This window comes from Alexandromys fortis, unplaced genomic scaffold (genome assembly GCF_014885135.2).
Source record: "Alexandromys fortis isolate MF-2015 unplaced genomic scaffold, M_Fortis_MF-2015_v1.1 scaffold_160, whole genome shotgun sequence".
NCBI classification, from domain to species: domain Eukaryota; kingdom Metazoa; phylum Chordata; class Mammalia; order Rodentia; family Cricetidae; genus Alexandromys; species Alexandromys fortis.
In genome coordinates, this window is record NW_026068035.1 from 3,320,100 (window position 1) to 3,338,954 (window position 18,855).

The following is an 18,855-nucleotide window of genomic DNA, read 5'->3' on the forward strand; positions in this document are numbered from 1 at the left end:
GGGGTGCTGCTTATTGACTTGCTCAGCAAATTTTCTTATACACTCCAGTACTACCTATCCAGAGGTGACACCACCCACAATGGGCAGAGCCCTTCCACATCAATCACTAATTATGAAAATGTCATAGACTTTCCTATGAGCAAATCTTATAGAGGCCATTTGCTCAACCGAAGAACTCTTCTTCTCAAACAACTCTAATTTATAACCGCAATATATAATGTCGGTATGAACTATGCCATCCCTCAAAAAACCTATTCAACTTAGCAAGCAGTTTTAAGCAATATACACATTTTTTATTCTCTTGGGTTTTATCTAAAACAACGATCTCCTGGGACGCTATTCGCCACACTTAGGGCAATTCGTTGGAACACGGCCTGTAGGAACAAAGGCCCAGTAGTTTTGCATAAGATGCGGTAACAAGGTGTAGGCATCTTTGGGACAAGCGTGCTCATAGCTCAGAACACCTACTCAAGCTTTACGAGCATGCTATTTGATAGGATTCAGAAAATGTGAACTCAACAGTCAGAAAGCCTCCCGGCTCCCACTTGCAGGCCTGATGAGTAATTAGCACACCGCAGCCCGGGAAGGGCGAGCAGGCGAGGTGGACACCCTACACCAACCGCAGCCCCACGCTAGACCTCCACTCTGAAAAGAGCGCCAGATGCTAGCGACCACTGCGCACGCTCCGCCGCCGCGCACCAGACGAGGGCGGAACCGAGAAGCCAGGCCCGCCGCCGCACCGCCAGCAGAAACTCAGGCTCGCCACCCCAGCAACCTCGGTGCATGACGAGGGGAGTGGGCTAGAACTAGGGGAGCGTGCAGGTCGCACGGCCGAGAGCAACACTGAGTTTCTCCACCTCCCACTCGCAGTGCACGACGGGAGTGGTGGGACAGGTTCGCATTGCATGTTGGGACTGGTAGTCTCTCGTTCCATCGGGACTACCGTGTGCTATATAGCACAGCCGTCCGCGCTAATACTAGTATCTGAAGTCTCCCGTAGTCGGAACTCGCAGTGTATGCCGGGAGTAGGCACAAGGCTCGCGCTGCATGCCGGGACCGGTAGTTTTGATGCGTCGGGCTTTGCAGCGTGTGACAGAAGTCTTGTGACAGCGATCCGCGCGGCGTGTCTGTAGTCTCAGTACCGCGGACCAGCGGCCAATGGGTGTGGACCGGCACCACCCGGCTTCGCGTGGGCCGGCTGTTTACCCGCGGCCTGAGAACACGCAATCACGCGGCTGCACGTCGCCGGCCCCGCCCCCGTGACGCAGCACGCCTCCCGGAAGTGAGTGCGCAGCGAGCGGCGGGTGAAGCCGGTGTCGGAGCGGGAACCGCAGCGTCGCGGTCGCCCGCGGTGGGCGCCGCGCTCTGACCGCCTGTGTTTTCGTTCCTTACCTCCGTTGTCCTGACTGCCCTTGCCGCTCGCCGGGTCGCGATGGAAACGCCGCCCCCAGCCGACGTTCCCACCGAGGACGCTTCGGCGGCCGCCGGGGCAGAGGTGCGCTGCCCGGGCCCCACGCCGCTGCGTCTGCTCGAGTGGAAGGTGACGGCCGGCGCGACCGTGCGCATCGGCTCGGTGCTGGCAGTGTGTGAGGCCGCTGCTTCTGCGGAGCCCTCCGGGCCAGCCCCGACTCGCACCGCTTCTGGGGGCTGCGTGCGCGCTGCGCGGGCCGAGCGCAGGCTCAGGTCGGAGCGCGCCGGCGTGGTCCGTGAACTGTGTGCGCAGCCAGGCCAGGTGGTGGCCCCTGGGTGAGTGTGCGAGGACCCGGTTCCCAGGGCTCTCGGGATGTCGGGGGGTGTCTGGGCTACAGCTGCGATCGGGCGTGCAGGGTGAGAATGTAGGAAGAATGGTCGCCGTTTGTGATCGTATCAGACCCGAGATACTTTGTGTTTGAAAAGTTCTCAGTGACCCAGGGTTACCCCTTTGGGAAATGTTTTGCATTCGTCCCTCTTCTATAATTGATGGACTCCACCTTTGTAAGTGAAGGCAACTTGGGTGGCTGTGGCCGCAGGACTACTCAGGCAGGTTCCAGGCTCGTTATTGAAATAGAAGCTGTCAGGCGTGTGTTTCTTTAAACGCTTATAAAACTCTGTGAAACGCGGCTGTAAAACCCGGTGGTTCTGCATCATAGCCACGGAAAAGGCAGAACCCAGGCTGCATCGGTGATGGGTACTCAAGTCATGCGAGGACCCTTTAGTTGTCATTCTTGTCATTCTGCAGGATCTTGAATTGGTTTGATCTGCCACTGTCTGGCTTTATGTCTGACTTTACCAGTGTTGTGTGTTGAACCTGATCTAACACGTGGGCATGTGTGTCACATGGCCGTGATTGTTTTGATTGTAAAGAACAGAAACTACTGGGGGAGGTAAGTGCTCCTGCCCACAGTGGGTTGGGCTGTGAGCTTCCCTCAGAAAACATCCTTTCTGTTCCTTTTCTGGTGTCCAGTGCTCACCTCTTTGACTTGTACCAGTCCTGCCTTTATTGAGTATTTGCTGTCCACCATTCTCCCTAAGGAAATTTCCATTTTCCACCGGTCTTGTCACAGACAGAGAACCCTGCCTAGCTGTCTTTCTGGTCACTCCCTAGTGCCTCTTTGGAGATGTTGCATGGGGTCTTTGCCTGTGGACCGTGCACCTACTCCTGCCCACTGTATGCTGGAGGGTGAGGTTGCACAGCCAGCTGGAACTTGCTTCTTTGGGGCTGACCACCCCGAGGGAGCTGTCTGCTTGACTTCTGGAAGGACGAGGCTGTGGGCTTGGTAGGCACTGTTCCTACATCAGAGAAGCTGCTCCCTCAGCTTCACCTGGACCCTCCCTAGCAATTTCTCCTGTGGTGGTAGCCTGCTTTTGAGTTGACTGGTAGAAAATGCCCACAGTGAATGTCTCCTTTCATTTTGGTCCCCTATTACAGAATCACTGAGGCCTAAACAGGTACCATCAGTCTCATAAGTAGCTAGTATACATACTCAGGCTCAGATCCACCTACTCGGGTCATTGACCCAAGGAGTCAGCAGAATGGTAACTGTGATGAGTTTCCAGCTGGTATTTGCTTCTTCTCTTTGATGTTTGAGATATTGGAGCTTAAAGCCAGTGGTTTGTAGCAGGACTCTGGAACTGATGAGTTGTGTCACTTCTAGGTGTCCTTGAAATGACTCTCAGAATCCTGAACTGCTCAGGGTACCTGTACCACCAGTTCAGTGATGTCAGATGAATTCCTAGTTCTGGGAAAATCGCTAGCAACATCCCTTTCATTTAAAATGTTTCCTTCCGTTTCCTATTGTAGACAGCATTTTGTCAGTGTTCTGGGGAGTACTGCAGCAAGGTGACATGCATGTTTCCCATAGTATTCCTGTCTGTATACCTGCATGTACGTGGGTGAACAATGTGAAAGGACCAGGGAAAAGCAGTTAACAACACCTTTATTTAAAGATCCCTTTATTCCTTCCCTGTGTCAGTCCTTATGGTTTCTTTGGAGTAAATTTCATGGTACCGGGTTGCCTTTCCCAGTTGAATTCATGGAGCTGGGATTGATAGGTGTGCAGTACTTTTGGAACTACTGAATCTTGAGGACACCATTTAAGACTCCCCCAAAATATACTTTTGTGGAACAGAGTCTTAAAAAAAAATTGCTGCGTTAAGTCACTTTGTACAAAGACCACTCGGTAGAGAATTGTCTTCATCAGGCATCAGCCTGGCAGAAGCGGGATCCACTGAGAGTGGCTGTCTGTGCGGAGGATGCTGTGGGCGGCACTCACCGTCTGGACAGGCTTTGGTAGCACAGACTCGGCTAAGTGGGCCTTTGCCCCACATTTTAGTTGTACAGATTGAGTATCTTTAATTCTAAAATCCAAAGTATAAAATATTCCGAGATCCAAAACTAGGGCCTATTTACTTTTGAGTTCCCAGTGCTCAACACACGTGAGGCCTATGCAAACCTACCAAACTCCAAATGGCCCCCAGAACTGCAGCATTTCTGGTCTCTGGAATTTTGAACGAGAGAGTCTCATGTTAGGAAGTCTTTCTGAAGGGCATGCACATTTCCCTGTTTGAGAAAACAGAATAATAGATAGCATTTTATCTGGTATTGAATGATACTTGCCAGGACTGTCAGACCTTGGACAACAAAGAACTGTTTAGCTCACATCAGGTTCCCAGAGTCAAAGCCCTCTGTTTTTAGAAGGGTGTCTGTCTCTGGTTTGGGTGCAGCCTCATCCAGGAGCAGTTCCATCTCAGCACTGGCTTCACCCCAGGTGGGGACCCTGGAAGGGGGGGGAGGGATATCAGGAAGAAGTAGCTGTGCCTGATAACCCTAACTAGATGCTTACTTCTTTAAGACTACAACGGGTTTATCAGAGCAGTACTGGAAGTTTGCTTATGATCTCAAGTTCTGGTCATCCAGCAGAACCTCCTGCCTCTTCCTCAGTGCTGGGATTACAGCTGTGTACCACTGAGTCTCACTACATAGTCTTAAAATCACATGGACGAGCCAGCATTTCCTGACATTTGCATTAAACCTTTGTAGAGTGATTATTGGATGGTGGTCCTCAGAGCCACCCCACACACATACTGATGTCACAGCCACTTATATAGACTTAGGATTGGTGATTTCAGAACTGATTTGAGGCTACTCTTGCCCATCTTCAGCGTGCCTGTTAGCAGAAGAGACATCTGTTGATGAACTTTCCTCTCCTCGGCTTGAATCTGTGCCTCCAGTTGATCAGCAAGCTCCGCACACGGCTGAGAAACTTGGTGTTAGAGTGTCAGTCTTATACAGCTGCTAAACAGTACACAGCTGTGTAGTCTGCCAAGACATAAACATTGCTTCTGAGCCAAACTAGACCCTAGTCCTCATCTGTATGCCACAGATTGGTCCTTACTGGTGTTTCTTTTGACATCAGGCCACTCTAAGCCCCTGAAGGCGGCATGAAGAGGTTCTAAGCCAGACATCTTCATGGTTTTCCTGCCCATTATTGTCATGATTTCTCCCAGGGTTGGCTGGCACCATACTTTTGAAGAATGAGGGAAGAGAAGATCACCCACTGCCTGGGTGGTATGGCACAGCTGAGCCCTGATATGTGCACTTGGTGAGAGCAGACATCATTGACCGGGTGCTTGACACTAGCTTGTTTTTGCTGAGACCATGAAGCTAGGCAGAGAAGGTGGCTTGTGTGTTTAATAAAGACTAAGAAAAATGAGACACCTGTGGTTGTAGTTGTCACAGTTGTTTTGGCCATTAGCAGCTTCCAGTCATGCAACATCTGAGTTTGTTCCCAAAGATCTGTGTCTGGTTGAAGTGGAAGTGCTGGGACCGTGTTCACAGCATTTCATCCTCTCGGGTGGAAGAGGAGCTCTGCCGGGCAGATGAAGGGAGGAAACTGAAGGTGTACAGTTCACACTGCTTGGTAAGCCGCCGTGTATAAGGTGTTGTCAGTGAGAGGCCACTTAGTCTACTCCCTAGGCCTTCTCATGGCGCTAGAGCTCAGTAGGAACCCGGAGAATGATACTTGGTAGCAGTTTATAGGGAGAGGGATTCTCTATCGGTTTGCCACTTCTTGGTGTTTACCTGGATTACAGTCAGTGTGGTTGAAAGCACTGGTCATTCACCATCTGTCAGAGAAAACCTCTGAATTGCCCTGATCCTCTCTGCAGGACTTGTTTGCTTGTTTCTGGTTTTTTTTTTTTTTTTTTGGACAGGGTTTCTCTGTGTAACCTTGGCTGTCCTAGACCAAGCTGTTGACCTGGCTGGCCTGGAACTCCCAGAGATTGGCCTGCCTCTGCCTTCCCAAGTGCTGGGATTACTGGCTGCAGGACTTTTTAAAGTTCCCAAAGAGGTTTGAGCAGAGTGGGAGAGTGGGTTGGAAGAGGGCGATAAGAACCCTGATCAAGTTGACTTTACTTTGCAGTAGAGCGAAACCATTGCAGACATTATCTATATCATATTATGTTGTGTTCCTGGTTTTGAAGGAACTCATCAGGTCTTTTTGGCTCCTGAGTTTTGTGTGCAGGCTTTTAAGTAGCTTGACCTGATCATTAACAGAGGTCTCTGAGGTGGGTAGGCTTTGAAGTGTGCCTACTTAGGACCAACACATTGGCTCTAAGACTTGTATGTGCACCGTGAAGTGAATCGCTAGCCCTGTGCTTTCTTTATTTCATTTTAGAAGAGATTAAACAAGGGGCTTCAGAGGTTAAGAGCACAGAGGATCTGAGTTTCATTTCCAGCACCCTCATAGTAGCTCGCAACCTGTGACTCCAGTTCTAGGGAACCCAACACCTTCTCTGGCCTCTGCCAGCACCAGGCATATATATAATATACAAACATACATGCAGGCAAAATCCCCATACACAATAAATCTTTTTAAAAATGATTAAATGAAATCCTCATAGTGATGTGGAGGAATAGATAAGTCATTTTCATATATATTTTAAAATTATGCATAAATACTTATGTCATTGCCAAACATAACAAGTGATGTATATCCATTGTCTCAGGAAAAGTTCATTTAATTTGAGGGAAGACAAATAGAACAAATCAATTTTGAAATGTTTAGAAATACTTTAAAGATACACATCTTAAAGTTTATAAACTGAGATCTTAATGGATTTTTAAGTGTTATATATACACATAATTTTATTTAATTAAAAAACTTGAACTACTTATTTATTTTATTTAACTTTTTTTTTCACTTATTTTATATACGGACCTTAGGTTCCTCTCCCTCTTCTCCTTTCGTCCCCTCCCATTCATCCATACCCCTTCCCCATCCACTCGTCCTCCAAACTTGAGTTACTTTTAAATTTGTTTAATAATTTGTGCATCATAGTAGGTTTTAAAAGTCCATTTTCACATGGCTTTTTGTGAATAATTGTGGATAATGTTGATCTCATTTACGCACTGTGTCCATGTGTGCGTTAACTGTGAACTGGTGGCAGGTGCACCCTGCAGCTTTGGAGCTTAAGGAGCATCGGTGGCTTTGTGCAGCTGCAAGCATTTAACCCTTGGCTGATGAAATTTTGAGACAAGTTTGCTGGTACATCCGTCCTTGGAGGTCTGTGTTCCTGCAGAGGTCATAGGACGAGTGGCAAATGGATGCAGCTTCTGTGCTTTTCAAGACTAGCAGTTCTGGACCAAGGAGGGGTGTCTTTGTGTCGTCAGAAGTCAATAGAGACGTTTTGAGCCTTAGCTGACCCTTAGGAGATTCTTAGATGGTTTGGAAAATTGGACTTCTTAATTTAGTCTTTCTCCAAATGTTTTAGACTGTTTTTTATAACTGCTGCCAAAGCCTGACCTGTCGAGTTGCTCCAGACTTTGTCCTGGCCCTATGTCTCCTAAGGCCCAGCACAGCTCTGGCTGCAAGTTGGCCACATATTCCCCATGTGGCACCTCCACCCCTACGGAATGACTATAGAGTAAGAAGTGTGGGCTGGCAACTATTCATTAGGGGTGGGTGTCTCTGGAACACTGAGAGCACAAGTAAACTAGATGAGCCCAGATAGTGTAGACTCTGGTGACATTGGTCTCATGTCTGTGTCTTGGCTTCCAGTCTGAGCCCTGGGACATTCTGGATCCTGTGACTGTGCTACAGGTGTTCTGTGCCCTGTGAAACGATTGAGCAGTGATATATGTATTATCTGGAGTGTCTGTAAACATGGTCGTGTATCCCAAGGCAAAAGCTGCCTTCTAGAATAAGATGGGCAAAGCCTTTTGATTCTAGTACAAAATGTTACATGATCTACTCATACAGTGAGGGTGTTAGGTTCACAGTGCCTCAAGTATAGGAGGCCAGACTGTGCACTACACGCACTGTACCCTCACTCTAGCTTCACAGCCTTGCTTGTCTGCTTTTGTCTTTCCTGCCTCTCTCCTCTCTTGCAGAGTGTCTGCAGAAGCACTCTTCTCTTCCACGAGAGTTCACCGTCTGTGTTGGTGGAATTCTTTCTTCCAGTGCTTACTGTCTTTAACTCATAGCAGTTTGACTGTAAGCTTCCCTTCTCATCAGGTCCTTGAGAACAAGGCTGTGTAGCCCACTGTTTAGATTATGGCCATGTTCCTTTTGTGTATGAAGCTGAGCCTATTCCCAGAGGAATCTTTGCCAATGGCTTTGATGTTGGGCCCATGCTCCAGAGAAGACCAAACTGAACAGGTTCCCCACCAAGGTGGTTGGCTTTGTTATCAGTTCTGTCCTCACAGCAGACTTCACTGTAACTTTACTCCTGTCCTTGATGGTAGCTCAGTGTGCCATGTAAAATGTCACATAGTTTCTAGACAGGCACAGGAGGCAGAGAACCAGGCTGACTGCACATAGGCTGGAGCGCAGGTGCCCTGTGTCTGAACTGGTATTAGTAAGGTAGGACTTGGGTGATCTGCTGCTGGTGGGGGGAGGCTTCCTTGTGCTACCTGTGTGCCATGTGGAAGATACTAACTTCTTACCCAAGTAGAATTTAGCAGCTGTGCTTATGGAAAATGCTGAGCTGGTCCTGATGTTTGTACAGAAAAATACAGGGAACCTCAAACAACCACTTGGAGAAAGAATAGTTGAGAGCTTTTGTTAACTGGTTTGGAGACTTATTTTAGAGCTACAATAATCAAGGTCCCGTTTAATTTTACTGTTGAGTTGTGAGGATTCTTCGTGCTAGATAGTAGCTCTTTGTTCAGACTGTGGTTAACTTTTGGGGCCTCCCTGACCAAAAACTCAGAGAGATCCTGCACCTACCACTGGGCTTTGTGTTTAGCTGTTTTAATAAGTCAGGTTTGGTATAAGGGAATGAGCCTTAAATCAAAGATCCTCTTTGTCTTGCTTTTTCTTGCATATGGTATCCCACAGCGCAGTGGAAAAGACTCTACTGTCTCCACTGGGTTATGGTGTAGATCTCTGGGCCTATACCCAGCTCAGGGGAGCCCCTCTTTCAAACCTCATGCACAAGGACAGGGATGGGTGCAGAGACCCTGACCAGTGAGTCTGAACCTGTAACTGTGTGTCTTGGGTCTTGGCCTTCTACATCTTGTGAAGTACCAGGGAAGTGTCCTTTGTTGTTCCTGCGTGGCCGAGCTTTGGTCTAACATTTGTCCTGCTCTTCTCTTTCTGAGTGCTGTGAGGGGGCAGTGGAAAGTCTTCTCTGGCCAGGTCTCTGGGAGGGCCAAGGTCTCTGGCTTACAGTGTGATAGATCAGGCCCTTGGGAGCTTCTGCTAGTGACAAGCAAGAAGCAGAGTGCTCTTGAGTGTAGAGCAGGGTGGGACCAGTTTTGGTTTCTGGAAGGTGACCCTGCTTCTGGAAACTGTTAATTTCATGACAAGAAGAAGCATGGGCCTGCCAAGCACCCTACTGAGCCATATTTGAGAGATGTGAATTTGCTGGGTTATTAGAGTACAGCCTCTGCTCTTACAGTCCTGAGATTTGTCTATAGGAATCCCTCCCTGAGACAGTTGTGTGTGTGGAGAGAACAAGAAAAACAGTTTCTGTTTACATGAAATTAGGAAGTGGGCGTGGTAGCATATCCCAGTACTTGAGAGGCTGCTGTAAGAGAATGGAGAGTTCAAGGTCAGCATGGGGTACATGATCAAATACTGTTTTAAAGGGAAACAAACAACTGGGGACATTGTGATAATTCTGTCAGAAAAATATGAGATGACTATGAGCCGGTCTAGACTGGGAATCATCTGTGGAAGGGAACAGGAATTAATTTTGGAATTATACCAGCATGTTGAGCTTTTGATGTGCTCCCTCCCAGATACATGAGAGGATCGTTTGCGGATAGTTATTGAGACCATCTGTCTGTCATGTCGTCTTTTGATTACACCGCTGAAGCTCACTCTTGCTCTTGCTGTGTCCTGGCTAGAGTAATTGGAGAGTCAGCTGGAGCCAGCCTGAAGACTTGTTCCCATTCAGGTGCCCTTTCTCAAACCATGTGATACACCGAGAGATTTTTAAACATGCATTTGTTAATGTTTGCCTCTATCTTGCAGAGCACTTCTGGTGAGATTGGAAGGATGCAGCCATCCTGTTGTCATGAAGGGCCTGTGTGCCGAATGTGGCCAGGACCTGACCCAGTGAGTACACATGGGGAGGGAGGCTCCAGAGTCTTTGGTTCTCAGGTGGGTGAGCCCATGGGTACTGAGGGCAGTGGTGTGTAAGGCAGAATATAGGGTCCTGCTGCCTTTGCCCAGAATTGGGCCCAGGACCATGGCCAGTTTCCCAGGAAAGAATCCTTTTTGTTTTCAGCCTTCGCTGCCTGACTCCCTAGATTCTGCAGGGTACTTCTCCAGTGTTTCTGAAAGGCATATGCTTTCTACATCTGGAGCACACCCCCTCCCCCATTCGGGGACACAGCTTTGACACCGAACCTGCTTTTCTAGTGCTCTGTATAGCTGACCACTGATGCTAAGTGATCTCTAGTCATTCAACAGTATAGGTTGTGGGTGGCTGTCACTATTATTACTTGTTTTCATGTAACTGTGGTTGGTTTACATGGAGACTTGACTCTTGCACTGAGCCTGTGATTGGCATATCTGGCTGCAGGTGTGATCTAGAGCATGGTTTCTCATGGTTTCCTATTTTTAAAGACAGGCAACATTCACTTACTGTATGCACAAGAGTGTGCTAGGGTAGGAGTGTTGGTCACCTCCTGCTGAAGGCATGCCACTCCCAGCCACATGTGCCCTTCATACAGTTAACCAAATGCTCTTTCCACATTTCCAGGTTGCAGAGTCAAAATGGAAAGCAACAGGTACCACTTTCTACAGCTACTGTCTCCATGGTTCACAGTGTGCCGGAGTTGATGGTGAGCTCTGAGGTGAGAAGAAGGGCAGCTGCTGGGCTCTTTAGGGGAGCCCTGGAGCATTTTATAGGCACCCCCGTCTGGAATACTGCTTCCTAAGACTTGGAAGCTGCTATTTTTCTTTTCTTTCATTAACAGCTGTGTCTATGTGGATGCTTTCAAGCCCCACAGCTCTTAGTTCTGTGTGCCAGTGACCTTGGTCTGCCAACACGGCAGCAGGGTGGCTTCAGTCCCCTTGCCAGACTTTTTCCTTAGAAATGTGCTGGTAGGCTGCTAATGTGGAAGCAGTCGTGGTTGCTGGGAACTTGTCTATGTGCTTTTCTTAATAAAACTGAATTTTGTTTTTAATCCAAATATACATACTTTTGTCATTTTTCTCTCTTCCTTTTTGTCTTTAGCAAGCTGAAAAACTAGGAAGGGAAGATCAGCAACGACTACATCGAAACAGAAAACTGGTCCTCATGGTTGATTTGGATCAGACCCTGATTCATACGACTGAGCAGCACTGTCCCCAGATGTCCAACAAAGTGAGCGATGCCCGCTTTTCCCATGGTAGCTGCTCTCACAGCAGCCTAGACTCCACGATTCTATTTTAAAGTACATTATCTTGTTTTAAGTGAATTCCTGTGATCTCCTAGATATGGGAGACAGGCTCGTCACATTGTGTGAGGCTTTCACTTGCTGTGGTCATCCAGGCTATAGAGTTCCGAGACCTGTAAAGACAGTGAGTAGAGACACAAGGAGAATGCTGTTAGGGACATGGTCTTGGGAAGAGCTGTTATGTGGACTTCCTCATATCTGTGTGTCTAGAAGAAGAGGACGTCTGGGTTTGTGTTGAAGAGAACCTAGGAGTCACCATGAGGAAATTGAGTTCTCCAAGGTGACAAGGGAAGTGGCTAGGTGTGGAGTCGCATTCAGGTTAAGCCTGAGTAGGAAAGCAGTCACTTGCTGGGAAGTTCAGGTTCAGCAATGGAAAGCTTTTAGGGTTTACTAGAGAAAGATGGCATAAAGCCTGTAGTCATGCATACTATGAACAAGGAAGTCCTAGCTAGTGTCAGGCTGCTAGTTTTTAAAATACTAGCTGTTGGGCATGCGACACGTAGACTTTGGGTACCACTGCAGCTTTTTAAGTGTCCTGCCGTGCCAGGCCTAGGTGTGAGAAGGTACTAGAAGCTGACCAGAGCCTAGGGTATGGGTCGCCATAGAGCCAAATTCCTTTACATGAGTGCACTCTGTGGATATAATGGTGACAGGAGTAGTGGCCAGACAAGAGTGTGGGTAGTTTTGTGAAGATTAGCCTCCACGGCACAGCTTCTACAAGGGTTATGTTAGTTATCTGTGTGTGTAGGGGGGATCTTACAGGACATTTACACTGTCCTGTGCACAGTATTTGCTGTGATACAAGTTCTTACTGGATAGTATATCATTTCAGTCAGGGCACACAGGTGGGAGGGGCTTTGCTCTTGTGCATCTCGGCTTGTGTTGCTGTGGCTGTTTCTTGTATTGTTCCTTTGGAGTTACACATTTAAATTAGCTTAGTAAGGCAGCTTGAACCAGTTCTCACTTGTAGGGATCTGGAGAACTATGGTGTCTCACATTTGTATAGGGAAATGGTTCTCACCCTGTGGGTCACAGTCCCTTTGGGGGTTGCCTAAGACATGGATATTTACAGTATGATTCACAGCAGTAGCAAAATTGTAGTTATGAAGTAGCAAAAATAATTTTATGGTTGGGAGTCAGCACAACATGGAGAACTCTAGTAAAGGCTGCCAACAGGGGTACAGGATGATTTAGGCAGAACTAGCCCTCTACTAATACCAGTACTGCCAAGATGCCTCTAGTCTGTATCTAAGGTCACCTCTGGCCAGGGCCTGGGCCACTACTGAAAACAATTGTAGGCCTTGGGACTCAGTCTCTGAGTTCAGTTTCGGATGTCTGGACACTTGGGGAAGGGCTATTTATTCTTGCCTGTACCGTTATGGAGACTGACATTATAGCTGTGGGACTTCTTTCTGTTGAGACGGGGAAAAGCTGATTATAGAATCTCTCACTGTGTCCATCCTGGTGTGTTTATATTAGAGCTAGTGAGTGTCTGTCCTAAGTAATTTACCTTTTTAATTGTTAAGGAAGTAATAATTTTGCTGAGAAAATAATGGTAAATAGAAGTAAATGGATCATAGCTTCGTTTCCTAAGGAAAACATGCTTATCTACAAAATAATAACCTGCCTGCAAGGTGATCTAGAACACTAATTCATCACTCATGTATCTGAGTGAAGCTGTGTGTGAAGCCTTTAGCAGCAGCTCAGGAACCACATGGCTATGTTCAGAACGGTGGCTGCAGCTCTGTTGTTTGACCCATAAGAATACGTGAAGCAGCAAAGAAATAGGCTGTAACGAGGTAAGATAATCCCACAGATAACATACAGACTACCCTGAGTTGACTGGGTTCTCACCAACAGCCCTCATCAGGCTATCCTGGTTGTGGTTATCACAGGGAGTTAGCATGGTGGTTGATCCTGAAGAGTCAGAAGTGGTTATAGTGATTACTAGTTGGCAGATGGTGTATATAGTAAGGAGTGTCATGGACAGTAATAATTATGAGAGGTAGTTATTGCAGCTTGTTATTACAGTGGCTAGTTGTCATAGTGGCATTCATCATCGTGGACCTTCCCATGCCTTCCTCCTGCAGAATCTGGATCTCATGTGCCCTGTACAGACCCTCACCTGGCTTGTATGTCTGCAGACCCTTGCAAGGTCTCAGATGCCAGCTGGGCAGTTCTCCCTCGTCCTCTTCTCACTCTTGCCTGTTCTCCACAGGGCATCTTTCACTTCCAGCTGGGCCGAGGTGAGCCAATGCTGCACACCCGCCTGCGGCCTCACTGCAGAGACTTTTTGGAGAAGATCGCCAAGCTGTATGAGTTGCATGTTTTCACTTTTGGCAGCCGTTTGTACGCCCACACCATTGCAGGTCAGTCAGGCACAGTATACGGTCCATAAACGAATAGATGGCAAGTTGTTTCCTGTTTTCAAGTGCACAAGGAAAGGTGCAGAAACTCAGGCATGAGACTGGCTGTTGCGGTGGGAAAGTTGACTGGGACCATAGGAGAATGAAAAGGGAAAACTTCCATGGGTCTGTTTTTAAAGGTAGTTCCTTTAGCTGACTAAAGATGGCTTTGGAGCTCTGCTGTCCCACATGTGTGCCAAATGCCATCATGAGTTACTTAAGAACTGAGTGACCTTTGCTTGTCCTGGTTGGACATGAGCTGCTGGCAGTCTTGTCCATGGGCTCTTAGTGTGCTGTGGCCACCAGGTGGCAGCACTGTCTGGGGAACGAGTCCTAGCTATTGCCAGAACTGTACATTAGTCACTTCCTGAATCCCATGCCAGCAGACCCACAGCAGTTGCAGAACTTGTTCAAGTGAGCACCTTAAAATTCAGAGTCTTGGGGCTAGGGAGATGATCTCATGGGTACAACTCTTCTTGAGCTAGCATGAAGACCCAAGGGCAGATCCCCATCACCCACTAAAAATCAAAATGGCCAGCTGGTTTCTGAACCAGTAGGATCAGATACCCTGTTTCAAAACAAAACAGAAAACAACAAGGCAAAAAGTGATACAGGAAGTGATGTGGGAGTCTTCTGTTTTGTGTTGATTTCATTGGTTAAATAAAGAAACTGCCCTGGCCCTTTAATAGGACAGAAAATTAGGTAGGCGGAGTAGACAAAACAGAATTCTGGGAGAAAGAAGCCGAGTCAGGCAGTCGCCATGGTTCTCCTCTCCGAGACAGACGCAGGTTAAAGATCTTTCCTGGTAAACTACCACTTCGTGGTGCTACACAGATTATTAGAAATGGTTTAATCAGGATGTGAGAATTAGCCAATAAGAGGCTAAAACTAATGGGCCAGGCTGTGTTTAAAAGAATACAGTTTCTGTGTAATTATTTCGGGTAAAGCTAGCTGTGCAGAGCTGGGCGGGAACGCAGCCCACCACTCCTTCTACAAGGAAGAAACCCAGTGTTGACTACTGGTCTTCGTACACGTGTGCATGGGTGAGTACATCCACCACACGTGCACACACACACTTCAAAGATACAGACTGATCTGTCTTTGTTGATGGAGTTGTTAGTTTATAATCTCCTCTTAGTCTCTAGTTTCTTTGTAGCCTGTGTTTTTAAATAGGCTTTGTTTTTCAGTCAGCTTCAGGTTCGCAGCCGAATTACAGAGATTTCCATGTCCACTCTCCCTCCACAGACTCTGCCCCTACTGCACACACCCTACCTTAAACACATCTTGTCTCCCCATGGTCAGCAGCTCACACCAGAATGTGTGCTTTGACAGTCTGCACCGATACTGTGTTTGTCACAAACATTGAACCCAAATGTTAAAGCTGATTCCTGTTGTCCACGTCAGGGTTTTACAGTTGTTACTCCTGTGTACCTAGGACATAGGATTTAAAGATTTGTATGATTGTGTAATAGGAAGGTAAGCCATCTCAGACCAATAAAGAACCCTGTGCTCTGCCTGCATATTCTAACCTTTAATCAGCAAGGTGGTTATTAGGAGGTGGCCTTGGGAGGCCATGAAAGTGACCTCAGGGCACTAGCTTGTCCTTTCCACCCTTCAAAAAGGTATAATAAGATGGTACCATCAGCAGAACAACTACCACCTGTCCCTGGAGCTGCTGATGCCTTCATCTTGGTTTACAGCCTCCAAAACTGTGATGTGTAGATACCTGTTGGCTATAAATTACCCAGCCTGCAGTAGTCGGCTGTAGCAGCCCCGACAGCTAAGGCATCCCTATATAAAAGTAGATCCACACCCAAGTTTTGGCTTTCCCATTGAAACTTTGCTTCTCTAGGTGGTAATTAGTGACTCATGGGTAATAGTGATAATGGTGCAAGCTGTAGGCAGGTGACTTGGAGAGACACAGCAGAGTTTAATGAAGAAAACATCCCAGTTAAACAAGCACTTTGGTACTCTTAATTTTTAAGTTAAAGCTATTAGAAAAGTTAAAAATTAGAAAAATATTCGTCACTATCATCATGCCCACATGTATTCCCTTCTCTTGCTGGATGTGGGTGTGGGTGTCTTTGCATAAGTCTTACATAATTTGTCTAAGTTTACAAACACATTCAGGCCATGTTCTTCTCACATAAGATTCTTACATCCTTGTGGTTGTTAATAAATCTGTATCACATAACTACCTAGTAATCTATTTCTTTTTGAATAGTTGCATTCATTTTGCTCTTTCTTCATAAGAAAAATGTCCACTGAGCATTCAACATGAATAAACTTTTCTTGCTCTGGATTGGCTCCTGTGGGTGAGCACCTCAGCAGCTGTGCCTCCTGTCTAAATAGTAGCAACGTCAGTATTTCTTATTCAGGGCTCTTTTAGATCTCATCATAGTTATTTAGGACAGTAGAGCAGTGGTTCTCAACCTGAGGGTCGAAACCCCTTTGGGGGTGGAAGAACCTTTCACAGGGGTCACATCTTAGATATCCTGCATATCAGATATTTACATCACTGTTCATAACAGTAGCAAAATTACAGTTATGAAGTAGCCATGTAACCAGTTTATAGTTGGGGATCACCACAACCTAAGGAACCTTATTAAAAGGTCACAGCATTCGGAAGGTTGAGAACCACTGGGCTAGAGCCACTCCTTGTAGATGTTTTATTGATCAGACCATATGGACACAGCAAGGACCAGAATGAAGGAGGATTAGAGACTGACTATGTCAGTACTGAGGAAGAGGACATTTGCTTAAGCAAAGTCACATCCTGGGTTTCACCTGGGTCACATGCTCATTAGTCCTTTTGACACTCAGTCACTGTGATACTATCAATAAAGCCCCAGTGATGAAGCTAAGAGCAGAATGAAGCAGGAGAGTGTGGCTGCCTGCTGCTTTGATGGTGTCTGTACTGATGGTGCTATTGACAGTGCCACACATAGGAGCCAGCTAACAGCCCTGGCCTCTAGGGCTGCCAAAAACCAAGCCTGCTACTGTGAGTCTTCCTGTGCTGGGCAAGCGCTTGAAGCCTTAGGCAACTATCCTATTTCTAGCGGTGACTCTAGGGAAGAAGTCCAGTATCTAGTACACCTGAAGCATGTTGGACAGAATCACACAGCAATATCAAATAAAATTGTAGACAGTATCTTTGAAAACACAAGTGTCAAATTCTCCCAGGAACACTGCAAGCCAGAGCCTGAGCACAACTGTGCACAGGGTATGAACTCTAATGGCGGTTATACCTGCGGGTCCTAAGTCTTTAGTGTGCTGCACGGTGCACATCGGTGTGACTGTGAACACTAGCGACATTAGTGGGAGGTAGTTCAGCCTGTAGGAAGTGGGGTCTAGTGAGAAGCAATGAGATCATTAGGGCAGTATCTTTAAGGGAATACTGGGATCGTGCTTCTCCTGTGCTGAATGTAGCACAATTGCGCATTACAGATTGCTTCAAGTTAATGTTACTGTAGACAGCAAATGTGTGTGTAAGAGAAGAGCAGGTCTCAGCTGTACTGGTCACAGTGTGGAGTGCTGTGTGCACAGCATGATCTTTGTCCTTTCTATTTACAGGTTTTTTGGACCCTGAGAAGAAGCTTTTTTCTCATCGAATATTGTCTAGAGATGAATGTATTGACCCGTTTTCTAAAACAGGAAACCTTAGGTACGTATTTGGCTGAATTACTATGGGGACAGTTTACTATTCGGCTTCCTCTTTAAAATTTGAATTTTGAGCTAGGCAGTGGTGGTGCACGCCTTTAATCCCAACCCTCAGGTGGCAGAGGCAGGTGGATCTCTTAGTTGAGGCCAGCCTGGTCTACAGAGCTAGCTGGAGTACAGCCAGGTGTACACAGAGAAATTCTGTCTTGGGGAAGAGAAAGAAAGAAGGAAAGGAAGGAAAATTAAACTTTGGGACTCAGCTTCAGAGGATTAGTCCCTGATCATATTGTGGGGAACATGACAGCAGGTGGCATGGTGTTGGAGTACTAGCTGAGAACTCACATCTGATCCACAGTGAAGCTGGGCCTGGGTCTGGATTTTTGAATCCTCAAAGCCCACCCCCAGTGACATACCTCCTCCAATAAGGCCATACTTTCTAATCCTCCCCCAGACAGTTCACCAACTAGGACCTAAACATTCAAATATAATATGTGATTTTATGGAGTCTTCTCATTCAAACTACCATAGACCCGTACGGTACCCAGTCCCGAACCCTCCAGTCCTATTCCCTCCTCTGCACCATAGTTACGCAATTACTCTGGTGGCTTTTGTTGCTGTCAGAAGTGGTGTGGTGGCCATCTTCCCCTGCGTGTTGGCTTGCTCTTGGCCTCTCACCCGTCTCTCTGCCTTCCATGTCTCCCTTCACCACTGGCCTAGGAGAATAGACCTTGAATTTCGGGCCTATGTAGAGGCCTGGCTAGAGCTCAGTATTGCAAAGACAGGAAGCAGTGACCGCAAAGGTGCAGGTTTGGAAATAAGGCAAAGTAGCCTAGAAAAAGTGAGGGGCCTACAGGAAGCAGCAGTGTGACCCCAGCAGCTGTTAGAATGTCACAGTTTTTTCACATGGCTTTCTGAGTTGAAGGATGAGGACACCAGTACCAGCATCTCAGAGTTATAATTTCATAGGAATTTGCCTGGTTATTCATTCCACTAGTATGCAGAACCCAAGTTAAATAGCCGAAGTGTGGTGTCTTCCCTGTTTCCTTTTGTGTTCTCTTTACTTGTTTCCTGTCATCTCTAAGCTTTTGTGACAGGGCTAGCACCACCTCAGTCCTCCTTAGAAAGCAGTGTTATATATGAAATTTTCACTTTGCTCAAGATAATTTCCCATTTCTACCAAGAAAGGGCTGTGTCTGCCATTCTTATGTATCAGGTGGCGTTTGTTTCTGTAGTGGGTTTCTTTCCACCTGGGCCATGACAGTTTTGTGTGCCAGGTGAAGGGGTGTGGCTGATGCAGGCATCCTCTTCTAAAGTTTCATTTTCACATGGAGATGTCCAGAGAGAAAGCCCTGCGAGTTGTTATTAGCTGGAAGAGAATGTGGGGTGTTTAGGTGGAACAAGACCTCCCTTTTGCTAGCA

The 18,855-nt window shown here is 47.0% G+C and overlaps 1 protein-coding gene across 7 annotated transcripts in view; it reads left to right on the plus strand.

Annotated features, from left to right (window-relative positions):
• The first annotated feature begins 1,262 nt into the window (after positions 1–1,262).
• Positions 1,263–18,855, plus strand: part of Ctdp1 (CTD phosphatase subunit 1) — a 54,563-nt gene continuing 36,970 nt past the window's right edge. For 2 of the 7 annotated variants that reach the window (XM_050165012.1, XM_050165013.1), the window contains exons 1-6: positions 1,271–1,746; positions 9,960–10,043; positions 10,693–10,786; positions 11,170–11,298; positions 13,590–13,740; positions 17,350–17,440. In XM_050165012.1, the coding sequence (XP_050020969.1) occupies positions 1,433–1,746; positions 9,960–10,043; positions 10,693–10,786; positions 11,170–11,298; positions 13,590–13,740; positions 17,350–17,440 (863 nt within the window). In that variant the 5' untranslated portion in view covers positions 1,271–1,432. Of the gene's footprint in view, positions 1,747–9,959; positions 10,044–10,692; positions 10,787–11,169; positions 11,299–13,589; positions 13,741–17,349; positions 17,441–18,855 lie in introns of all 7 variants that reach the window. The other 5 variants (XM_050165016.1, XM_050165017.1, XM_050165015.1 and 2 more) reach the window with 5 other exon arrangements.